The sequence below is a fragment of the Homalodisca vitripennis genome, chromosome 2, assembly GCF_021130785.1.
Source record: "Homalodisca vitripennis isolate AUS2020 chromosome 2, UT_GWSS_2.1, whole genome shotgun sequence".
NCBI classification, from domain to species: Eukaryota; Metazoa; Arthropoda; class Insecta; order Hemiptera; family Cicadellidae; genus Homalodisca; species Homalodisca vitripennis.
In genome coordinates, this window is record NC_060208.1 from 205,954,010 (window position 1) to 205,976,215 (window position 22,206).

Consider the following 22,206-nt stretch of genomic DNA (forward strand, 5'->3'; position numbering starts at 1 on the left):
AACAACAGTAATAACACGTATAAATCTGAACACAATAATAATAACAACAGAAACAGCTCAACAACAAAAATTATATAATAAAAATAATAATGGTGGGTTACTTTAGGGTCAATAGTGTTATGATATATGTATAGGAATCTGGACAACAATAATAACACGTATATAATATGAACACAATAATAATAACAGTAAACAGCTAAACAACAACAAATTAAGAACTAACACAGTTGCCCGTCATAGTAGCTTCCCCAAGCACGATCGAAATGACTGATAAGAGGATCCAAAAAATTCCACACCACCTGAAACCTCATTACCTTCTCTCATAAGTCTGGGAATACAGCTGTGGTAGCTGTAAAGAGAAGGAAGTGCCCTCTTGAAAAAGATGTCCCCGGAACGAGTGGATGTCGGAATTCGAAACTCGAGAAGAGAGAGAAGACGAGGGCAGTCTAGAGCACCGTTAACCATCTTATGAAGAATCAAGATGTCCGCCATCCTTCTAGTCGCCAAATGTGGAAGGCCAAGGGAGATCCTCAAACAGTTAACAGGTTCTAAACCGTGCCTTAGTGTGTAAGAATCAGACATACCTTTAAGCTCAGCCAGACAGGCCGGTCTGCCGCCGAGGAACATTTTGAAGGTTTCCCCATCCTACTAAAAAAAACTTTCTTAACTGTCTTTCAAGTACAAATATTTTATCAATTAATTGTAAATTAATTTTGTGAAGACCTAGAGCTTTTAAATTTTGAGTATTGATTTAAACAGTGCGATAATATACAACGTACTGCTTTACATAGTAAACATTCGTATACACTTATACGAGTTTGCATATGTCTAAGGTTGTTCATCAATGGCGGTAAATTCGCTAATATTGATTCTGCGGATTCCGGCATGCAATATTACAGCTGATTCTGATACTCTCCAATCTCCAGAATGTAATCAGCTATACAGATAACTGACGTGTACGTCTGACAAATCAAGGTAGCACTTAGCAGACGGATTTGTTTAAGTTATAGATTGGTTGAGGTAAAACGTATTTTTCAATTTTATGTCGAGAGAATAAATAATATAACAATTAAGTTTCAATTCATTACTGTTGATCTTTCCAAGGCTTTATAAGGGCGTCAGGATAAGTTTTTACACGTAAGTTCTCTTGTAATTCTGAGCGGAATAATTATTTAAATAATACCTTATGATTTTAACATTTCAGTGATAAAGAAAATCAATCTCTTGCAATTTATTGTTATTAGATTTCTACTTGTTTTTCTAGTAAGTTATTTTCACTTCGCAAAAGGAAATATTATAAGGAAGTATAACTATAATACTATTTACTTGTGTGAATTGTCTGACACATGCTGTCAAAAGGCATCTCAAAATAGAAGGGGTAATATAACCCCTGATGATAACCATGTTATCATCAACTAGAATCTAGTCAATTGAGGTGCTTCTACCCTTCTATTCCTCCCTTTTATATCTATTGTATTAGTGTCCTATTCATTTATTTTCTTATTTTAAGTTGAAATTTTGGCAAATAGTGTGAAGTGGTCTAAGTAAATAATATTAGGTACTCTGGGATTATACCGACCACACCCAGACATGAATCGTTATTTCACATTTCGTTTCTACTGATTACTAGATTAGCGTAGAACAATATTTCGTCAATATAAAACAGGAATTGTCTTATCGCAAACACCTCCCCATCCTCAGACAGAGGTCAAAGTCGAGCGTCTAGTAGATAACGTGATTGCAGAGTCTCGCCGCCCGTTCAGCTGGTGCATCGCTTTGTTGTACTTCCGTGTTTTACCTCTACATTTCTCCAAACACAAAAATTCAACAAAAACAAACATTTACCAAACTAAACTTTTTATTAAAAAAACACTCAAAACTTGTTTTTATTCTTGATCACATTCCGCCACCCAAAATGCGAGTGCCTCCGGCCATCAGCGCGGGCTTCGACAGCACCTTCGGTGCTGCCCCGCGCTGATGTCGACGAAAGAAAAACATCCCTCGAGATAGTATCTATCAGTAAAATATCAAATTCTAGAGGGGCTAATCAGAAATATAAATTGAATTGTAATGGAAAGGCAATGATGTACCGTGCAAATCACGTGATGCCGCGCGGCCTGCCGTAATCAGGATTCTCGAGAAAGATAAGATAACAGCGACAACAATACCGATCACAATACCTGGAAATGCTTGTAAGTTTGTAATTTTGTAATTGAAGAGTTGTTTTTTTTCGTTCTATCATGTTTGTTTCTATAAATTTCTATTTTTGTGTTCTTCATACTGGTGTGGTCGGTATAATCCCAAAGTACCTAATATTTAATGTAAAGGTAGCTACACTTGCCAACAAACTAGAATCTAGTCAATGTGTTGTGTGTGGTTCTACCACATATTAAGGATAGAGTAAAATAAGTGGCCTCGGTTTTTATATCAATATTAACAAACAATATTACTTAGTAAACATTGAGCCATTGAGGGGAGACTTTAATAAGAGGCCTTCACTCGTTATTCGATTGCTGTAAGCGGACCCGGTTTTTTATATCAAAATTGGCAAACGATATTACTTAATCATAACCATCAATATAATCAATCGATACTGATTAATTATTTTGAACTGTTAACTTAAATAATCTATATCAACAGCTGTAAACACTCTAAAATAATACACGTAGGATAATATTTCAATTTTACATAAGTAATTCTGATTATTAAAAATGGCAGTCAAAATGGACTCATACCGAAAAATCCATTATGTTAAATTTGTGGGAAAGAAACAACTGTAACTGTGAGAGGGGTAAATATGGTCGTCTTCAGTTTTCCTAATTTTGGTTATAATAAATTGTTTGATCACTGTAAATATTAAATTCATATTTTAATTTAAAACATATGATTGTTATTGAGGACTATAGATACTATTATATCGATTGATAGTCTAGGATTTGAGATGCGAATATTAGGTACGATGACTATATTCTTCAATATAAAAAACCGGGTCCGCTTATCGTACCCTACCCGAATCTTGTACATTACCTACAATTTTAAAAACAAATGTAACAGTAACATTACAAAACAACAAAACCAACTATGGCCTAGACTTAGATATCAAAGAAACCTTACAATATTACAACTTGCCCAGCTTGATATTAACGAGTAACCGCTTTTGTGAAATGGAGGAAAGAATTCTCCCCACCAGGAACCAAACGCACATGTTGAAGCCACTCAAACAGTCACTTGTGAGAAATATCTCACATATTTTCCTCACATTCATCACTATTTTCAAAGTTTAAAAATTTTAGTTACTTCTTGTTGTTTATTATTTCATTAAAATTACTATAACTAACAAGTTCAAATCATATGCTAAGTTAAATCAATTGTAATATAAAATTTTTTCTACGGATAAAAACAATCGAACCATTCGATAATAACAATTGAATAACGAGTGTAGGCCGCTTATTAAAGTCTACCCACCATTGATATAAACAATTTATACTGGTTAATTTGAACAGTTAGTTAACTAATTTAAATTACTATAAACACACTTTATAAAGATTTTAAAGTGACTTCATGTAAATATTAAATATTAAGATTGGGTTTTAATTCTGCAATTTAGGCGTGTTGTAATTCTTGGACTGGACACCATTCAATATATTTTTGTAATAGTGACGAATAAAACATATTTTGATTGATTGACTCGTGTTACGACTGAAGAACGCTGTAGTGAAATACACTAATTTGCTGACATTATTCAAACTATCATAAATCTGTTTATACAATAGCTAGAGCTTTAATTTTGTTTAGTTTGTCTTTATTAATTATTCTACATTTATATGAAAAGTTTGAAAAGCTTATACCTGATTTTTAATGTTATTAACGTAAAACACTTGTGTTTTAAAAATTTTGGGTAGAGTATGATAAGCGGACTAGATTTTTCCAATTATGATTGCTTGATAATTTTTTATATTTTAGTTGTTTATATATTTTTACCATACTCATAAGAGGTTTAAAAATTATTTCCAAAATTATCCAACGATTTTTGGCTTTGCAGATATTAGCGTTAAATTGATTTTATTTGGTTTAGATTAAATGCTATTCAAACTAACACCATTCCTTTCAGAAAGATCTCTTCTACAATATTTTGTTATCTTCTTTATAGCTCTAAATACACATTTTACTTCCAAAATAGCCACCAAAATTTCGTATTAAAAATTTGGAAATCTAACTTTTTATAAATTTAAAAACAAAAAAGGGGTGATTTATCATAGTTCAAACTTTTTGTCCAGTTAGATGGCATAGCTTACTGACATAGAATTGAGTTTTAGCCTTAAAACGTGTTTCCTTCCTTTTTGTTTAAGTTTGAAGCTTTATATCTCTGGTGGGGTGACATAAATGTAAAAATATGATTTTTGCACATCATGTGCATACATATGATTCTAATAAATTTTCAAAAGTAAAAAAAGCCCATTTTCAACATTGTTAATATAATGCAAATTACTCAAATGAAGGTGTTATTGAAAAGATATGTTATGTCTTTTATATTCTCTTCAGGTGTCTCTTCAGTGGGGGCTTTTCTTGCCCCTTATCCTCTTCCATTCGTTGTCTGGAACCCAGGTGCCATTAGCTATCTTTTGTTCCTTTACCATTTGCCAATATAATTTGAAAAGGAACTTTAGGCACCTCATGGACTCACCCTTCTAAGTTAGAACCACCAATTGTTGAGTCTTAGTGGTTAGTGGTGATAGGGAGTGAAAATTGCCGGAAACAATTTCCTGCTGTAGCCGTTTCAGAAATAGATCTCTTGGGTTTTCTGGTTTTTTTTCCAGACTCCATAAAAGTCCACTAGTACATGCAGAGGAAATAACAGGTCCATCTGGTCAGAGCCCCATAATTCCGGATAGAGTAGTCAAGACTAACCGTACTCAAACTGGCATCACTACTGTGAGGCGGCAGGACAAAAACTGTCGCAGAGTGCTCTTTTGGAGCACTAGTCTAGATTCTGGGGTTTTGCGAAAGCAGTGCCACCACATGCTTTAATCCGAACCAACATAGGTCGGCTCGGATCCCCTATTAGTCTTGAGTGGCACTAGAGGTAGTGACATCCCTGGGGAGGTACTATCCTGACGTAATGACCTCAGCAGGGCATTTGATGTTGTAGATCATCATATACTTCTTGATAAACTTGAAAGATATGGATTTCGATGATTGGTACTTCAGTGGTTTAAAACTTATTGGGGCGCATTCAATGTGTTGAAATCAGCAATAAATCCCAGCAGCATTTTTCGGATTTTTCTGTCATTAAGACAGGAGTGCCTCAGGGATCTATCCTTGGACCCCTACTATTCCTCATGTACATTAATGATCTTCCAAAACACATTGAAAGTCATTTCAACAGAACCATAAAACCTGCTGTCACTCTTTTCGCAGATGACACTAGCGTTATTCTAAATAACTGTCACTTTAGTACCCTGTATTATACATTATACAGCCATATCATCTTTGATTTCTGACTGGTTCTGCACCAATAACCTGTTCTTAAACTTCGAAAACGAACACTGTGGAACTTTTATTCCCAAACCTGCCAAAATCTTTCTAATATTTATACATTTGGTGGCAATCCAATAAGTAGCAATTTTTCTGTAAGTTTCTTAGGGGTCCATCTTGATTTTGGCATGAAATGGAATACTCATATAAACACATTATTGAAGCACCTAAATTCAGCTACATTCGCCCTGAGGTGTCTTTCTACATTTGCCTAAGAACAAGTTCTTAAACTGGGTTACTTAGGCTTATTTGAGTCAAAGCTGAGGTACAGAATAATATTTTGGGGATTTTCTAGTGTTGTCAACTTTAATAGAGTATTCACTCTTCAAAAGAGAGCATTGAGCGTCGTCTGGGGAATGAGACCAGATGAGAGCTGTAGAGAGTGTTTCCGATCTAGTGGGATCCTTACCTTGGCCTCCCTTCTCATTTTTCATTCAACAATGTTTGTTTTTCAAAATAAAACTCTTTTCTTACATTTAAATCATGATCATAACACACGGCACAGAAATTACCTAATTTCAGACCGTTTCAGACTCAACCTTTTCAAAAACTCAATTTTTTATTTTGGTCCCAAACTCTACAATTTACTTCCAAATGTAATCAAAATTCAAACAAATGTAAACAGTTTCAAAAATTATTTAAAATTGTACTTGATCGGGAAGGCTTTCTACAGTCTCCACGAGGCTCTCGTAATACCCATGTCTTGATTAGACTGATTTTTTTGTAGTAGGAATAACTTTAAATTGTTACAAGAATTTATTGTGTTTTATCTTTAAATTGTAGCTCTATTGTGAACAGTTGTTCTGTTGCTTTTTTATAATTACTTTTGATACTGATGTTTTGACTTGCACAGAAAACCTTTGAGTTCTGTTGTGTGAATAAATTATTCTTATTCTTATCCCAAATTGAGTCAACCCATATTCTGGACCTCATAACACCCCTAGTGTACTTACTAGTGAAGTATCAATGATTTAAATTGTTGTTATGTGGATTTCCTTGAGTAGTTTTTTCATTGATTATGTATACTTGATATTCAATACTATTTTGTCTGCAAAGCGTAGTGACTCTCTGTTGTTTTGTATTTACAATATAGTACATTAAGTGTATAGTAGATAATTAGGCTTTTTCCTCCATAAGTTACAAGTTATGCTCAATTCATAAGACTTTACCTTAAAATTCATCCTAAAATATTCAGGCATGATAGTAAAATAAGGAATGATATGTAATGATGTTTTGAAATTATTTGTTTTAGAGAACAAGATGGGCTTTTTTCTGGGAAGCAGATTGAGTGTTTTCGTTATTGTTGCCGTTGCTGGGTTTGTGGCTTATGACATCAACAAATATGGCAGTTTTAGAGGTAAGTTCGAGCAATATATTAAGGAGTATACTTAATTGGCTTTTATTATTTTATTTGTCCAAGCTGACGATTTAAAGTGAGTGGTAGGAGAAACGTGGCTTTGGACCAACAGAATAGAAGGAAGGTAATAAATAATGGTACTTTGGGATTATACCGACCACACCAGTGTGAAGAACACAAAAATATAAATTTATAGAAAAAAACATGATAGAACGAAAAACAACTCTTTAATTACAAACTTACAACGATTATCAATTGTTAATGGGGTCAGATTCCATTATATGCCCCCAACGCTTAAACTTTTTTCAATGAACTTAGAACGTTATAAAACGATGTAGTTGAGTAACAGAACTAACATTCAATCAATCAACAAGCATTTCCAGGTATTGTGATCGGTATTGTTATCGCTGTTATCTTATCTTTCTCGAGAATCCCGATTACGGCAGGCCGCGCGGCATCACATGATTATTTAAGTTTTTGCACAGTACATAATTGCCTTTCCATTACAATTCAATTTATATTTCTGATCAGCCCCTCTAGAATTTGATATTTTACTGATAGGTACTATCTCGAGGGATGTTTTTCTTGACGTCAGCGCGGGGCAGCACCAAAGGTGCTGCCGAAGCCCGCGCTGATGGCCGGAGGCACTCAAATTTTGGGTGGCGGAGTGTGATCAAGAATAAAAACAAGTTTTGTGTGTTTTTTTTCAATAAAGAGTTTAGTTTTTGTTTGGTAATGTTTGTTTTTGTTGAATTTTTGTGTTTGGAGAAATGTAGGGGTAAAACACGGAAGTACAACAAAGCGACGCATTAGCTGAACGGGCGGCGAGACTCTGCAATCACGTTATCTACTAGACCGCTCGACTTTGACCTCTGTCTGAGGATGGGGAGGGGTTTGCGATAAGACAATTCCTGTTTTATATTGACGAAATGTTGTTCTAAGCTAATCTAGTAATCAGTAGAAGCAAAATGTCAAATAACGATTCATGTCTGGGTGTGGTCGGTATAATCCCAAAGTACCTAAATAATTAATGAATACCACTTTAGTATTTTTAGTGTTAACATTTAGAATAGCACATGTATTTTTTCTAATAAAACTTCCACCATTTTAAATTGGTTGGATTTATTCTAGTTATATCTGCCTACCAACCAAAGATACAGATATCCCAGTTGTTACTCTTGTCATAATTTACATTCTAATGCTTTTTATGTTTCTAATCATTTTACAAAATATCAATGCATTATTATAATGTAAAGCTTTATATTATATATTTTTATAAAAATAAAATTGTTTACATTCACCATTGAAAAACTTAATAGTATCTTATATCTGTTTGCAATACGGCCATGGTTAATATTTTGGCTCTCTTTGTATGTGCCCAAAATGTAGCTTTAAAAGTCAATAATAGATTCTTTCTTTCCAGCTTCAAAAACAGGAGTTTTTCTCAGAGACTGTGGAGTATTGCGTTACGGTGAACTTGCTCTGACAAGATTCAGGAGTTATTCACAACAGGCTTACAGGTATGTGCGAACTCTTGAAATAAGGCTCAACTCTACTATGTGGAACAAATAGCCTAATAATATATTGTTATGATTGACCTATTAACCCTTTAACCCCCTCGTTCCTGGATTCGCTGAGATCCGAGCGCCATACTACAGTAACATACTAAGACCCCCAGCTCAGAGTATTTTTTTCCTATATTTAGGCGTTTTTGACATACTTTATTTAAGGTTTAATAAATAGAGTAAACAATAACGATGTTTACAAACACCTCAAATAATATCAATTTTAAAATAATTACAACATATTACCACTATCACACAATTATCTATGAAAAGCATCGGAAAACACCTCGTAAAATATCAACGTAACCATTCATGAACTCGTGTACGATACAAAGCACGTGGCGTCCAAGTAGTTTAAGTAATGTCCACAAGGTTGCACTACCAACTGAACAGCTATCTTCTAGACATTTCTAACGTAATAGAACACCAAGTAACACAATATAACAGCTGATACAACAAAAATAAAGCAGCTGATAGTATGAAAACGAGTATACTCGGGCATTATGGTTGTTCACAAAACTACAGTTGCACGATTTATCTCGGGAATGGCGGTTAAAAGGTTAAAATACAATACTCTGCCTCAACATTATACTTAGAAAACTCATTTTTAATCATTTATTGACAGATCCTTTCTCAAGGCAGATATCAACCCATAACAAATCAATTAAACACAACAAATTAGTTAAATTTAAGTATACGTTTAAAAAATAAAAACCAACATGATCTTAAAAGACGATCAAATAAGAACAGTCAAATTAAAAAATAAACTTGGACAACTCCACAGATAAGAAAGTAATTTTTTAGGTGTAGGCAGCATAATAAATTAAATAAAATGGTGAAAAGAAAATAAGAGAGAAAAGGAATGAAAAAAGAGGCACTGGTATAATTCACCAGTCGCAAACTATAAGTAGTCGAGCATTTCCACAGCTGTGGTGATCATCTTCTTACCCCTAGCAAACTTCTTATAGTTGCCTCAAAGAACCACTGTGGTAATAAATCCTTATCAGCTAGGATATAGGAGAATTTAATTAGAATAGGGCCTCAGAATTAAGGCGTTCAAAAATGTTTATCACTTCTTATGCTAAAGGTTGGACATCTCTCCTAGAGTAAGGAGGATATAAGAATGATAATAGGGATGCTGACAAAAGTCAAAAATTCTGTTATTAACATATACATTGAGTACAGTTTTGGCGTCAAAAAATCATACACTTAATTAATTGCTGACAGGACATTGTTCGTGAATACCTAATCTCATTCGAACTCATATTTTGTTCAATTTAACGTCTCTGTAGATCTTATGGAGGGGTTTTAAATAACCAGACACCAAGTTACCTTCCTCTATGATTTCACTTTCTGCATTATTATGATGCGTAGTTGAAAACCTGCGTAGTGTTTATTTTCAGCTGACCAACGACTTGTAACGTCTGCTGCTGTTTGGTTAAACAGCAGTTTTGAATTTGTTTGTTTAGAAATTAATACATATGTATTATGATTATTTAGTTGTTAACAAGAAACATGTAAAATAAGTTTTAATTTTCAACTGAAATGGCGAATTGATGCAGTGATTCAATTGTTTTGCATGACATTGAGGATGCACTGTTTGATTTTGATAGTAACAACGATGATATTGATCCTGATTTTTCTATTTCTGAGGACGAAAGTGTAATAAGTGATCGTGATTTAGATGACAACGAGGCTGAACAACAACCTTCAGTACCAGGTAGGGTTAGGCCTAGGCCTAGGCCCACGCAAACCTGGACTCCATCCTAACTTTTGTTTGACAAGTATCATACTACAAAAAAGTACGAAGAATAGGCCTAAGCCTAAGCATAACTGTAGGGTGACGTGTATATTTAGTAAATAGGACTAGACAGTAAATCTTATTTTTGTTCATTTTCAATTTTATGTTCAATAAGCCATTGTTATTGGAAACGACTTATTTCTTGTTTTTCTTGCTATCGTTATGATATAATATTCAGTTTTGAAATGAAAAAGAACCCAGTAATTTTTGTAGGCCTAACTATGTTTCAAGTAGCCCACTTTGTCCAAAAGATCACACTACAAACTAATCCACTTGTACAGTTTACCAATGTAATTAATACTACATGTACTTTCATAACCTAAAATGTGGGCATTTTATGGAATCAAATACATTGTATATGTAGTAGAATATATATTTTTCAATGACAGGTTTCCTAAGCCATGAACTTATGTCGGTATTTAGAACATGAACTAATACCTATGACGTTTACTTTCTTACAGTTTTGACTCAGAAACAAATAAAGTTGGTAAAAATCCTGAAAAATCTATGTTTACTTTATTTAAAAAAATAATAAATACAGATTTCATTTTCCATTATTTAACTATTTACAACAATGGTACAATGTTCTTCCTTGAAAAAACAAGAGTTTATTACAATTTATTAGTTTATACTGACATATCTGCATAAGGAATGTTTAAATTATAGGCATATTCAATTGAAATTAATTGGAACCCGGTGAGGAATAAATGGATCTCAAAAGGTTAATAATGTTAGCAATGTCCGTATAATTTATGCTACAAACTATACAAACAGCTGAACAGAGTGTGGTAGGGCGAAGTCTTGTGAACAATCTTATGTTGAGTAATTGGACGCAAAACATTGGCAGTGCTTACTGCATAATTCAAAATGAGGGAATAGAGAAATGTATGTCCATGGAGTTTGTAAAATTTTGATTTGAATTGAATATTTGATTTGATGAGCATGTCATAAACTCTTGTCCAGCTTGTTAGTCTATTTTGGGACCCACCTCGTGTACAGTTTCCTGAATTCCGAGAGTTTCTATGATGGTTTCATGTAGCAGAGATCTGGAGATTTGTCGGAAATATCACAGAAAGTTCATCCACAGTCGATTTGCGATCCTGTTACGTAGCAAATTTCACAATTGAAAATCTTCAGCTCCTCTGATCATCATGGACAGACGTATGACCATTTTTTAAACTCCCAACACCACTTGAACACACTTGTATGATTCATAGCTTTATCACTATATGCAGTTTTTACCTCATTACAAACCTCAACCTGAGTTTTCCCATCCAAACGAAATAATGGATAACGCCGCGTATTTCACACTTGAGCAGGAGGTTTGATTGATATTTTTCATGATATGTATTGTCACATCGACAGTTCTCAAGGTACTTACCACGAACCTGTCTGTTGCGGAAGGAAGGAATCAGGCTTAACGGCAGGGTAGCCAAAATGTTGAAAAAAATTACTTCGCCTGTGAGAGCTTCAATACACTTTCTTTCTGCATATACCTCGTATCTTAGCAGCAATCTGTCAGATGTGATAAGCGAGGGCACACAAATTATTGCAAGTTTGTTTACATTTTATTATATGTGTTGTCGAATGGAAAGGGACTAAACGTTTTCAAATAGAATATAAGTTAATCTTAATTTTCCTATCTTGCATCTTATAGACCCCCAATGAAAATCCAGCAAACCCTCTCGTCCCAGTTGCTGGATAAATGAAATCCTATTTCTGTCTGTCCAAATGTACGATAAGTCTTGTACCTAGAGGGTTGAAATTCATAGTAGTGTGCCATACTCTTATGTCCGCATTGCCTTGCCACGCAATTGTTACTGAATTATTTTTGATACATCACGCATACCAGTTCTCTTCCTGATGGTTATAAATCAATATATTTACACATTTGCAGCATTTTATGATTTGTAATGTACTGTACTGTATTACATTTTACTATATTACTGTATGCCTTGATTGTGGTGGTTCATCCATATCCATAAACACCATTGTACCATACACGCAACACTTTGCTCTGCTGTCAGTCTGTTTGTACCCTTAGATGGTCGTCAATACACCATCTGCATAGTCACAAGACTAAGATAAACCGTAATTTATAAATGGAATAAAACTAACGTTTATTTACCGTTAAAATCGTGTTTGTTTCTGTAAACGTGACAAACGTATTTTACAGGTGGAGCCAAAAACATGTCCCAGGCTACATGTCGTTCATGCGAGAAAGTCTAGCTGTCTACCTAATCATTATAAGAGATGTTGTGACCCGTCTAGCCACCCATCTGTGGGCCAACATCAGCCAGATCTGGCATTACTTTGTGGACAAGAAACCAGCGGTTGTGAAATGGGTGAGTATTGCTAGTGTGGTAGCGGGTTATTTTGTATTTAGATGGAGTTATTATTTTTTCAAAATGTTATTGTAATTTGGCCAGGAATAGAAATAAAGATTCTAGAAGAGACATAAGGATGGATGATTTCAGAAATGTTGCCAAGAATGTCATGAGCACTAATATATTATTTATATTTATAACAATATTATTGTAACACATGATTTTTATTAATTCATGTGCACTAATATATTATGGGGAGGGGAAGAGGGGGGTAATATGTGGTGTAATTAAAAAGCATATGTGGTTATTTTGCTCAATTGCTGTTGTAGCCCTTGGTATTATTAAGTAATATTTAAGCCTATAATCCCTAGATTGTAGGTTAGAGCATAATTGTTGTTGTTAGAGATGGGTGTTGGATATTGGCTTATTAGTTATAACTTCATAACTAATGAGTTGTAGTTGTAAGCCAAAATGAGTATATTGGGGCTGTCATGGTAAGAACAAATTTTTTCAGACGTATTGGCTACACTGCTGTGTAGCTTGATTCCTCCCCTCCACAATGACACCGGTTCTTGGTCAGGGAGAACTGTTGATACGACAATACGTTTCGTGAAAAATATCAATCCAATCTCCTCAAGTCAAATCAAGTGGGAAATACACAGTTTCATCTGTTATGACATTTGAAAGGAAGAAACTTCATTTTGAGGTTTATAATGAGGTAAACACTGCATATGGTGATAAAGTTATGAATTGTACGAGTATGTTCAAGTGGTGTCGGTAGTTTAAAAACGGTCGTCCTTCTGTCCATGATGATCAGAGGAGCGGAAGACCTTCAATTGTGAAAATTGAAAAATTGAAAATACGCTCCATAAGGATCGCACATTGACTGTGGATGAACTTCCTGTGATATTTCCACAAATCTTCAAATCTCTGCTACACAATATCGTCACAGAAACCCTCGAAAATTGGAAAATGCCCGTGAGGTTGGTCACAAAATAGTTGACAGACCAACACAAGTTGAATTGAGTGGAGACCAGGCAAGAGTTTTTTAGATGCTACAAACTCCATGGAGAGAATTTCTCTACTCTATTGTTGAAATAATGCATTTTATACCTCATTACTGATCTCAACAGGAGTTTTTCCCTTCCAAACGAGATAAGGAAAGACGCCACATATTTTGCACTTGTTGGGAGATTGGATTAACATATTTCACAAAACATATTGTCGCATCAACAGTTCTCAACGTACTGACCTCGAATAGGTCTCATTTCAGAGAGGAGGAATTAGGCTGCACAGCAGGCAGTCAGTGTAGCCAACATGTCGGAAAAAATCCTTCTGGCCATAAGAGCCTCAGTGCACTTACTTACTGGATATGCTTCGTATTATTGCATTAAGTAGTGGATTTTTAATTTATTATTAGATTTTTTTAATGCTTCTTTAACCCTTTAAGGACCAACCGTCAGATTTATCGCCGGCGGACTTTTCATATTTTTTAAGAGATATTTTAATCTTCTATATGGAATAAATATACTATTTTTCTATTCCCTGTATGTTTCTTACTATGATATCAAATTTTTAAACGTCTTTGGAATCATCAGCTTGGTCATAAAAAATATTTTACGGCCATGTTGCATCGTAATGTTGTCAGGGTACTTTGGGATTATACCGACCACACAGACATGACATGATCGTTATTTGATTGTTGCTTCTACTGATTACTAGATTAGTATAGAACAAATTTCGTCAATATAAAACAGGAATTGTCTTATCGCAAACCCCTCCCCATCCTCAGACAGAGGTCAAAGTCGAACGGTCTAGTAGATAACGTGATTGCAGAGTCTCGCCGCCCGTTCAGCTGGTGCGTCGCTTTGTTGTACTTTCGTGTTTTACCCCTACATTTCTACAAACACAAAAACTAAACTCTTTATTGAAAAAAACACACACAACTTGTTTTTATGTACCGTGCAAAAAAATTAAATAATCATGTGATGCCGCGCGGCCTGTCGTAATCGGGATTCTCGAGAAAGATAAGATAACAGCGACAAAATTACCGATCACAATACCTGGAAACGCTTGTTGATTGATGGAATGTTAGTTCTGTTACTCAACTACATCATTTTATAACGTTCTAAGTTGATTGAAAAAATTTTAAGCGTTGGGGGCATATAAAGGAATCTGACCCCCATTAACAATTATTGATAATCGTTGTAAGTTTGTAATTTTGTAATTAAAGAGTTGTTTTTTCGTTGTATCATGTTTGTTTCTATAAATGTATATTTTTGTGTTCTTCATACTGGTGTGGTCGGTATAATCCCAAAGTACCGAATAATATCCTTAGTAGCCTATAAGGTTTTGTATGTTAGGCTAATGCTGAAAAGTGTGTTTTAACCAATGTTACAGAAAAATTTAATTCATTTACAAACTTTTTATTTTTTATTCCAGGGCTTTCAAATTTTTGTACAGCTATAGAGAATTATATGTAGAACTAATAAATACCATTTCCCACCGATAGTTTATTCTTATTTTTGGTAGTTATTGAAGATCAAACTCAATTTTTTTAATTTTTTTATTTGATAAACAGATAAATCAAATTGTTTTTTTCTATATAATGACTTAAATTTATTTTTTCACAATGAACAATTTAATTATAAACATTTTAAGCCTAAAAACAAATCTGTACAGTAATTAGTTCTGAAGATATGATTTTTTCTCTCAAACGCTTGAAAAATCGCACATTTTTAATGTGCACAGTTCTTGGAGCATGGCCAGAAAAACGCAAAAATTTTCTTTGCACATGTCAAATCTTGGTCTGGTCCTAAAAGGGTTAAGTGTGGGTGAATATTATGATAAAATTTTTGTATAAAAGCTGTTCAAATTGAATTAAATAATTTGGAATTGAATTAGTTGATGTCTTGTTCTACTAGATTCTAGAGAAATAAATACACACTGCCAATGCAATAATAAAGGTTCAGTGCTAAAGCAAAAAGTTCCAATGAATTAGAGAGAAATATAGGTGTTTGTTTTTCAGAGTGGTATCCAAATCTGGTTTAGTCATTTACTGAGTCACAAATTCGTCCACTTTCATTATCTTATCAATTTAAGCCTCTTAAAGCTTATAATATTGTTAACTGTACTTTAATTTACTCATTCAAGATAATTAGATTCCAATTGATGGTTATTAATTACGTGTATCAAGTGTGAAGATCATTAAACTCAATTCAAATAAACGCTGATCCTCTGAATTAATTGACGCTGTGTTATGTGTAAATTTTGTCCTCATGATTATCTTTAATTCATCTGATGTTTTTTTGATCACATAGTAATTGATTTAGATATAATATTGCAGCATCAAAAATTTTAAAATGTAATTATTTTGATATATTTTTGTGCAATTACTACATGCATGTCCTAGAATAAGTTCATTTTTGGGAGGAAAAACATATTTTCAAGCTATTTTTAATACTTGAAATAATATATATTAACACACATTTTTCAATATAATTTGTATCAATATTTGGAGCATCATTGTAGTGAATTACCAACAATAATTCAAACTTTCTTTAAAGAAATATTCCACAAATGATGATAGCCTTAATTACACAACGTTCACATTGTCGTCACTTTCAAAATTCTATCATCAAACTTATAGTTCATATGCAGGAGCAAGTAATAGACAAACAGTACTGTATTTTGATTGTGTTACAAAACTCCTTTTAAACTATTTCAGTTATTTTTTTATTTTTTTCTTTATCACACTTTTTTGGTTTGTAAAATAATGTTGGAATAGTAGAGATCGCTCGATTGCTCTTTAAGCGCTTCGGTTCACAAAAGTTTGCAGCTGCAATAGGATGTGTTCACAGGAATTTCAGTGTGTGGTGATGTATTTGGTTTGACAACACTTGTGATGGTGCAGAATAATCTTTTACAAAATGTGGGAGAATTACTAGTCTAGAGACTTCAAAATTTAATGGACAGTTTGAAACTTAGTGATAAGACGGAATATCATTCCTTCTTGATTACAACTGTTTTAGTGGACTCTGACTTGTTTGGAATCCTGGATCAAATAGTTCAGATCGTGCATGTTTAATTTGTGAATAAACATGACAAAAGCAAGGCACCGTTTTGATATCCAGTTCCAAGCTGGTATTCATGTGTCAGAGATTGTTGCTCATGGTGTACCACTTGACTCCAAACTTATAGCGATGGAACAATATGAAGCTGTACGCAACACAGTGACTGAGGGTTTAACTGATACTGATATTGCTACCTATGGGATCCCATGGTCACTCATTGAAAGATCAGGTCATCTTAAAACGTAGAGTTCTCTGTAAGTTTGGGCCTACATCTTAACCACTGAGAGGATTCATGAGATGTTCAATGTCATAACTAGGATTCTTTGGGGGTAGTCTTGTAAATTGTAGGAGGTTGACTGAAGTGACGATCAGAGCTGCAGGAGCTGCACAGGGTCAGGTGGTCTGTCACTCCCGTCACAAGTATGTTTTGATTAATTAAACAGAGATCCTTTTTGTGGGTACCACCTTTTATTTTATTATTCCTTCGATTTGTCTACTCTTTGTATCCGTTAATGTTGCTATCAATAAAAAAAATGATTTCAACACTGCAAGTGATTGAATTGTTAATCAGTGTGACATTTCTAAGTTTTCTCAGTAACATGAGACATTGCCTCTTCTTCTTTTATTTTGAATTTTCACAGAACTTTCACACCATTCCATCAGCCATAACATTTTCACAATTTTGCGTCCACACATCTGAATTTCACCCAGCTGAACAATTTTAATGTTCAAATAATCGGATGAATAACGAATCTTATTACTATCAGTTATTGTTTTTTACATTCACATTCATCATTTTAATGATAACGGGAAAGAGAAAGAACAAGATAAATCTATTTTTATGTTGCCAGTGAAGGCAATAAACAAATGATACCAGTGCTTATATGTGGAGTGATGACATGAAAGCTGAGTTGGGATCAGTGAAAAACAGTTCTTGCTTTCCCAACTCATCTTGTGTAACATTGGTGTGTGTACAATTTTCTTCATTTAGGAAATCATGGAAGTTGAGGTAATATATCTAACTTGTAGTCACTGTAATCCTCGTACTGCCTTTATTAGCATCAACAGTAATAAATGCTTTAAGGATAAACCCATCTATCAGATACAATTTAAAATTCTATTTCAAATTGTGTCATTTTTTTAAATTGAAACTTGTTTCATTGTTTTTTTTTTTTAAGTATGTTATGATAATAACTTAAAATTAAAGACCTATTTATTTTGTCCTGTGCAGACGTTACAATGGATTCATTGCAATAGAACACAAACATCAATATCATCAAGTTCATTATACAAATTTCATATAGGTAACATTCTTTTAATATCTAGCTAAAAAGAACTCAACTGACATAAAATAATTAATGGTTGGTATAGTCATATTACTACTATCTCTCTTTTACATGATCATGTGTTTTTGCAATACAATTTTAAATATAATTTAAACTTTATTAACAAATTTTATTATTTTTAATTAATTGTGGTATTTATACAAATGTTAAGTCCTTCCAGAGTTGTAGAAGATTAGACCAAATGTAGTGGCCTAAATGGGACATGGAAATTTTACTTTTCTTTACCAGTTTAATGGATTGTATCCAAAGAAAGGTTTTAAAATTTAGAAAGCTCTTTCAAATTAATTTAAAATGTGACCAATAATTTCAATATAATTCGGTTAGTTTTGAAAGAAATTATTAGACTCCCCTAAATTGAACCGAACATTTTTAATTAGTCAATGATGAGTCGATACACTGCATTAAAAAAGAACAGTACAATGTAACTTTTTCAATCTTTCTTACAGCTTTAGACCAAATATAGAAAAAAATAACCAATTTCATATCTCTTTCATTTTTAATTTTCACGCCCATTTGTATAGTATGATTGATAATATTCCAGACGAGTTTGATAACTGCTGTAATTTGTGAACAAGAAAGTAGAAACAGTTTTTAGGCTATTCAAATACAGCATGTCCCTAAAAGAATTACCTGATTTTAAATATATTTATGTGTTAGCAAGAAAGGCTTAACACCAAGGAATTGCATACTAAATTACTCACAAAAGACTGAAGTTTACAAAAATGCACCATAAATGTTAAATGTGTCCTCCCTTGGCTGCACATACGACATCCAGCTGATAGCTGAATCCATCCCAAACTTTTCTTAAGGTGTCTTCTGTCACTGAAGCTACAGCAGCTGATATTCTGTTTTTTAGTTCATCAATGTACAGGATATAAAGGAGGAACGTAAACGCGTTCTTTAACATATCCCCATAGGAAAAAATCACAAGGTGTTAAGTCAGGGGACCTAGAGTGTAAAGCCTGGTCTAGCGGTCCTGTGCGCCCTATCCAACGTCGAGGCAAGTTGTCATTGAGGAATCTCCGCATGTTTTTGTGCCAGTGCAGTGGTGCTTCATCTTGCTGATAGATGAAATTGTCAGAGTCAACAGTAAGTTGTGGAAAAAACAGTTCCGTAGCATTGCAAGGTATGATTGTCCTGTTACGGTTGGTAAAGGGAACAGGATTTTTCCGGACATTTGCCATCGTTCAAAAAATCAGTAACACTACATTTCGAGATCTGCAATCTGATCTCTTCTTCAGGTAAATAACTAACCTAACACATAATTACAAACTAGGTTAAAATAAACAAATCATACCAGAGCGTTGTGACACACCTAAGTATGACAACGCTCTGGTATGATTTGTTTATTTTAACCTAGTTTGTAATTATGTGTTAAGTTAGTTATTTACCTGAAGAAGAAATCAGATTGCAGATCGCGAAATGTAGTGTTACTGATTTTTTTTTTGTTTCACTGAACGTTGGCAAATGTCCGGAAAAATCCTGTTCCCTTCACAATATTCTTCCATTGACAAAAATAAACCTCAAGCAAAGAATACGGTTGGTAGTTAGTTGTATACATGAACTACAAATTAAAAATTACATGTGTCTATCAACATAAAGAATTGGTTCCTAATAAATCCACTGTGTTTATACTTTACAAAATCAATGGATGATGATGCTGAGTCATGCTTTGTATATCCACAGCTGAACGAGTACCTTCCAGGTGTCTCTGACAGTGTCAGCAGCTGGCTGAGTCAGGGCTGGTCTCTGTTGCTGCAGTACGCCACGATCGTGATTCAGTGGCTCAAGGACAATGTCTTTGTGTATGTATATTATACTCAAACAGTTTATACATTAGCCTAACTGTTAAATAAATAGATTTAAACACAGACCTAGGATATTGTTTGTTATTAAGTAGCTCAAGGACAATATCGTTGTGTATGTGTTTTCTACTTAGCACAGTTTATACATTAGTTTCTCAGATAAATTGCTTAAACACAGGCATACAATATTGTTTGTTATTAAGCAGCTCAAGGACAATATCGTTCTGTATGTGTTTTCTACTCGGAACAGTTTTTACATTAGCTTGACTGTTAAATAAATAGATTAAACACAGACATAGGATATTTTTTGTTACTAAGTAAATCAAGGACATCTTTGTGTATGTATATTCTACTAGATAGATTATATAGACATAAATTCTTGTGTCATAACAATAAATTAAAGAAAGTGTAAAAATTTATTCTCCAAGCATACACAGTAATTAATGCTTTGGAATTACCAGTGAGAATTAACAGTGGAGTTAATTTTTTTATTAAAGAGTCCTTCTAAGGGAAGAAGAGAAGTGGTTCATGATAGAAGACTGGGCATGAAGGATTCAAGTACTTTGATGTTACTTCGAGAAATTCAGAGCCTTTTTAAAAAAATTTTTAAAGTTTAGATTTAGTCTTAATGATCTAAATATTTTACACCTTTTTACAACTGTCCTTTCTTATACTGTGGAATTTTTGCACCTGCAGAGGCAGCTTGTCACCGGAGAACTTACAAAGACTCTCGTGGGAAGCTCTCAACACTACGCAAACTCTTGCCCGCCAAACATTGTCTTGGATCAACGGCAAAATGGCACCAGTCATTGTTGGTTCCAGCACTTAGTCACTGGCACCCCCTCCTTTACTTGTCAGTTTCTGAACCAAACCGGTCTCTCCTAATGTTACCATCTTTCAGTTCACTGGCACCCCCTCTTTTACCTCTCAGTTCCTGAACCAAACCAGTCTCTCCTAATGTTACCATGTACACATACCTAATGTTACCTAATGTAAACATCTTTCAGTTCACTGGCACCCCCTCTTTTACCTCTCAGTTCCTGAACCAAACCAGTCTTTCCTAATGTTACCATCTTTCAGTTCACTGGCACCCCCTCTTTTACCTCTCAGTTCCTGAACCAAACCAGTCTTTCCTAATGTTACCATCTTTCAGTTCACTGGCACCCCCTCTTTTACCTCTCAGTTCCTGAACCAAACCAGTCTCTCCTAATGTTACCATGTACACATACCTAATGTTACCTAATGTAAACATCTTTCAGTTCACTGGCACCCCCTCTTTTACCTCTCAGTTCCTGAACCAAACCAGTCTTTCCTAATGTTACCATCTTTCAGTTCACTGGCACCCCCTCTTTTACCTCTCAGTTCCTGAACCAAACCAGTCTCTCCTAATGTTACCATGTACACATACCTAATGTTACCTAATGTAAACATCTTTCAGTTCACTGGCACCCCCTCTTTTACCTCTCAGTTCCTGAACCAAACCAGTCTTTCCTAATGTTACCATCTTTCAGTTCACTGGCACCCCCTCTTTTACCTCTCAGTTCCTGAACCAAACCAGTCTCTCCTAATGTTACCATGTACACATACCTAATGTTACCTAATGTAAACATCTTTCAGTTCACTGGCACCCCCTCTTTTACCTCTCAGTTCCTGAACCAAACCAGTCTTTCCTAATGTTACCATCTTTCAGTTAACTGGCATCCCCTCTTTTACCTTTCAGTTCCTGAACCAAACCGGTCTCTCCTAATGTTATCATCATTCAGTTTACTGGCACCCCCTCTTTTACTTGTCGGTTACTGAACCAAACCGGTCTCTCCTAATGTTACCACCTATCAGGGTGGTAGCATTAGTTTGTTCTAGTTTATTGTTGATTCATGTTGTTTAAAACTTTAAGTAAGTCTTAAATCAATGGTTTGGGTTGTTCTTTCACAGTTTTCATTATTACTCGGGGAGCTTCTTGGAAAATCCTCTCCAACTCCTTCCTTCAACCCCCTTCTTCTACTGTCTTTTGGTCTTCCCATTGGTATTTTCCCTTCCATTCTGCTCACATGTACCTTTGGCACATGGTTATTCAGGTATAGAACAATAATTAAAAAACAACCACAAAACTTTCACAAAATTTGTGTAACTGGTACAGTAACTTCACCGCCATGTTTTAACAAAATACTGACAACAAACTCAAGTGGGAGAGGAAAAAATAGAGTGATGAAAGTAAAAAGAATATAAAATAAAAGTACAAAAAGAATTTCTCCACTGGATTAAAGCTACTAAACCAAAATAAATAAGAAATCAATTTCGACAATGCAGTCAGCATATCTTCACCTTATAATTTTACTTTAAATTACACTGTATTGCCTTTTTTAATTAATTAATGTTCACATTTTTAATTAGTAGAGA

The 22,206-nt window shown here is 34.2% G+C and overlaps 1 protein-coding gene across 2 annotated transcripts; it reads left to right on the top strand.

The window, feature by feature from the left end:
• Positions 1–845: 845 nt before the first annotated feature.
• On the top strand, positions 846–22,074 carry LOC124355314. Of its 2 annotated transcripts, none has more exons than XM_046806406.1 (6): positions 846–975; positions 6,788–6,892; positions 8,316–8,412; positions 12,435–12,603; positions 19,691–19,809; positions 20,506–22,074. In XM_046806406.1, the coding sequence occupies exons 2-6, from the start codon at positions 6,796–6,798 to the stop codon at positions 20,636–20,638; spliced, it is 615 nt and encodes a 204-aa protein (XP_046662362.1). In that variant the 5' UTR covers positions 846–975; positions 6,788–6,795; the 3' UTR covers positions 20,639–22,074. The 2 variants fall into 2 exon arrangements, with proteins under 2 accessions (XP_046662362.1, XP_046662361.1); XM_046806405.1 differs by having other exon boundaries at positions 916–1,137.
• Positions 22,075–22,206: the final 132 nt, after the last annotated feature.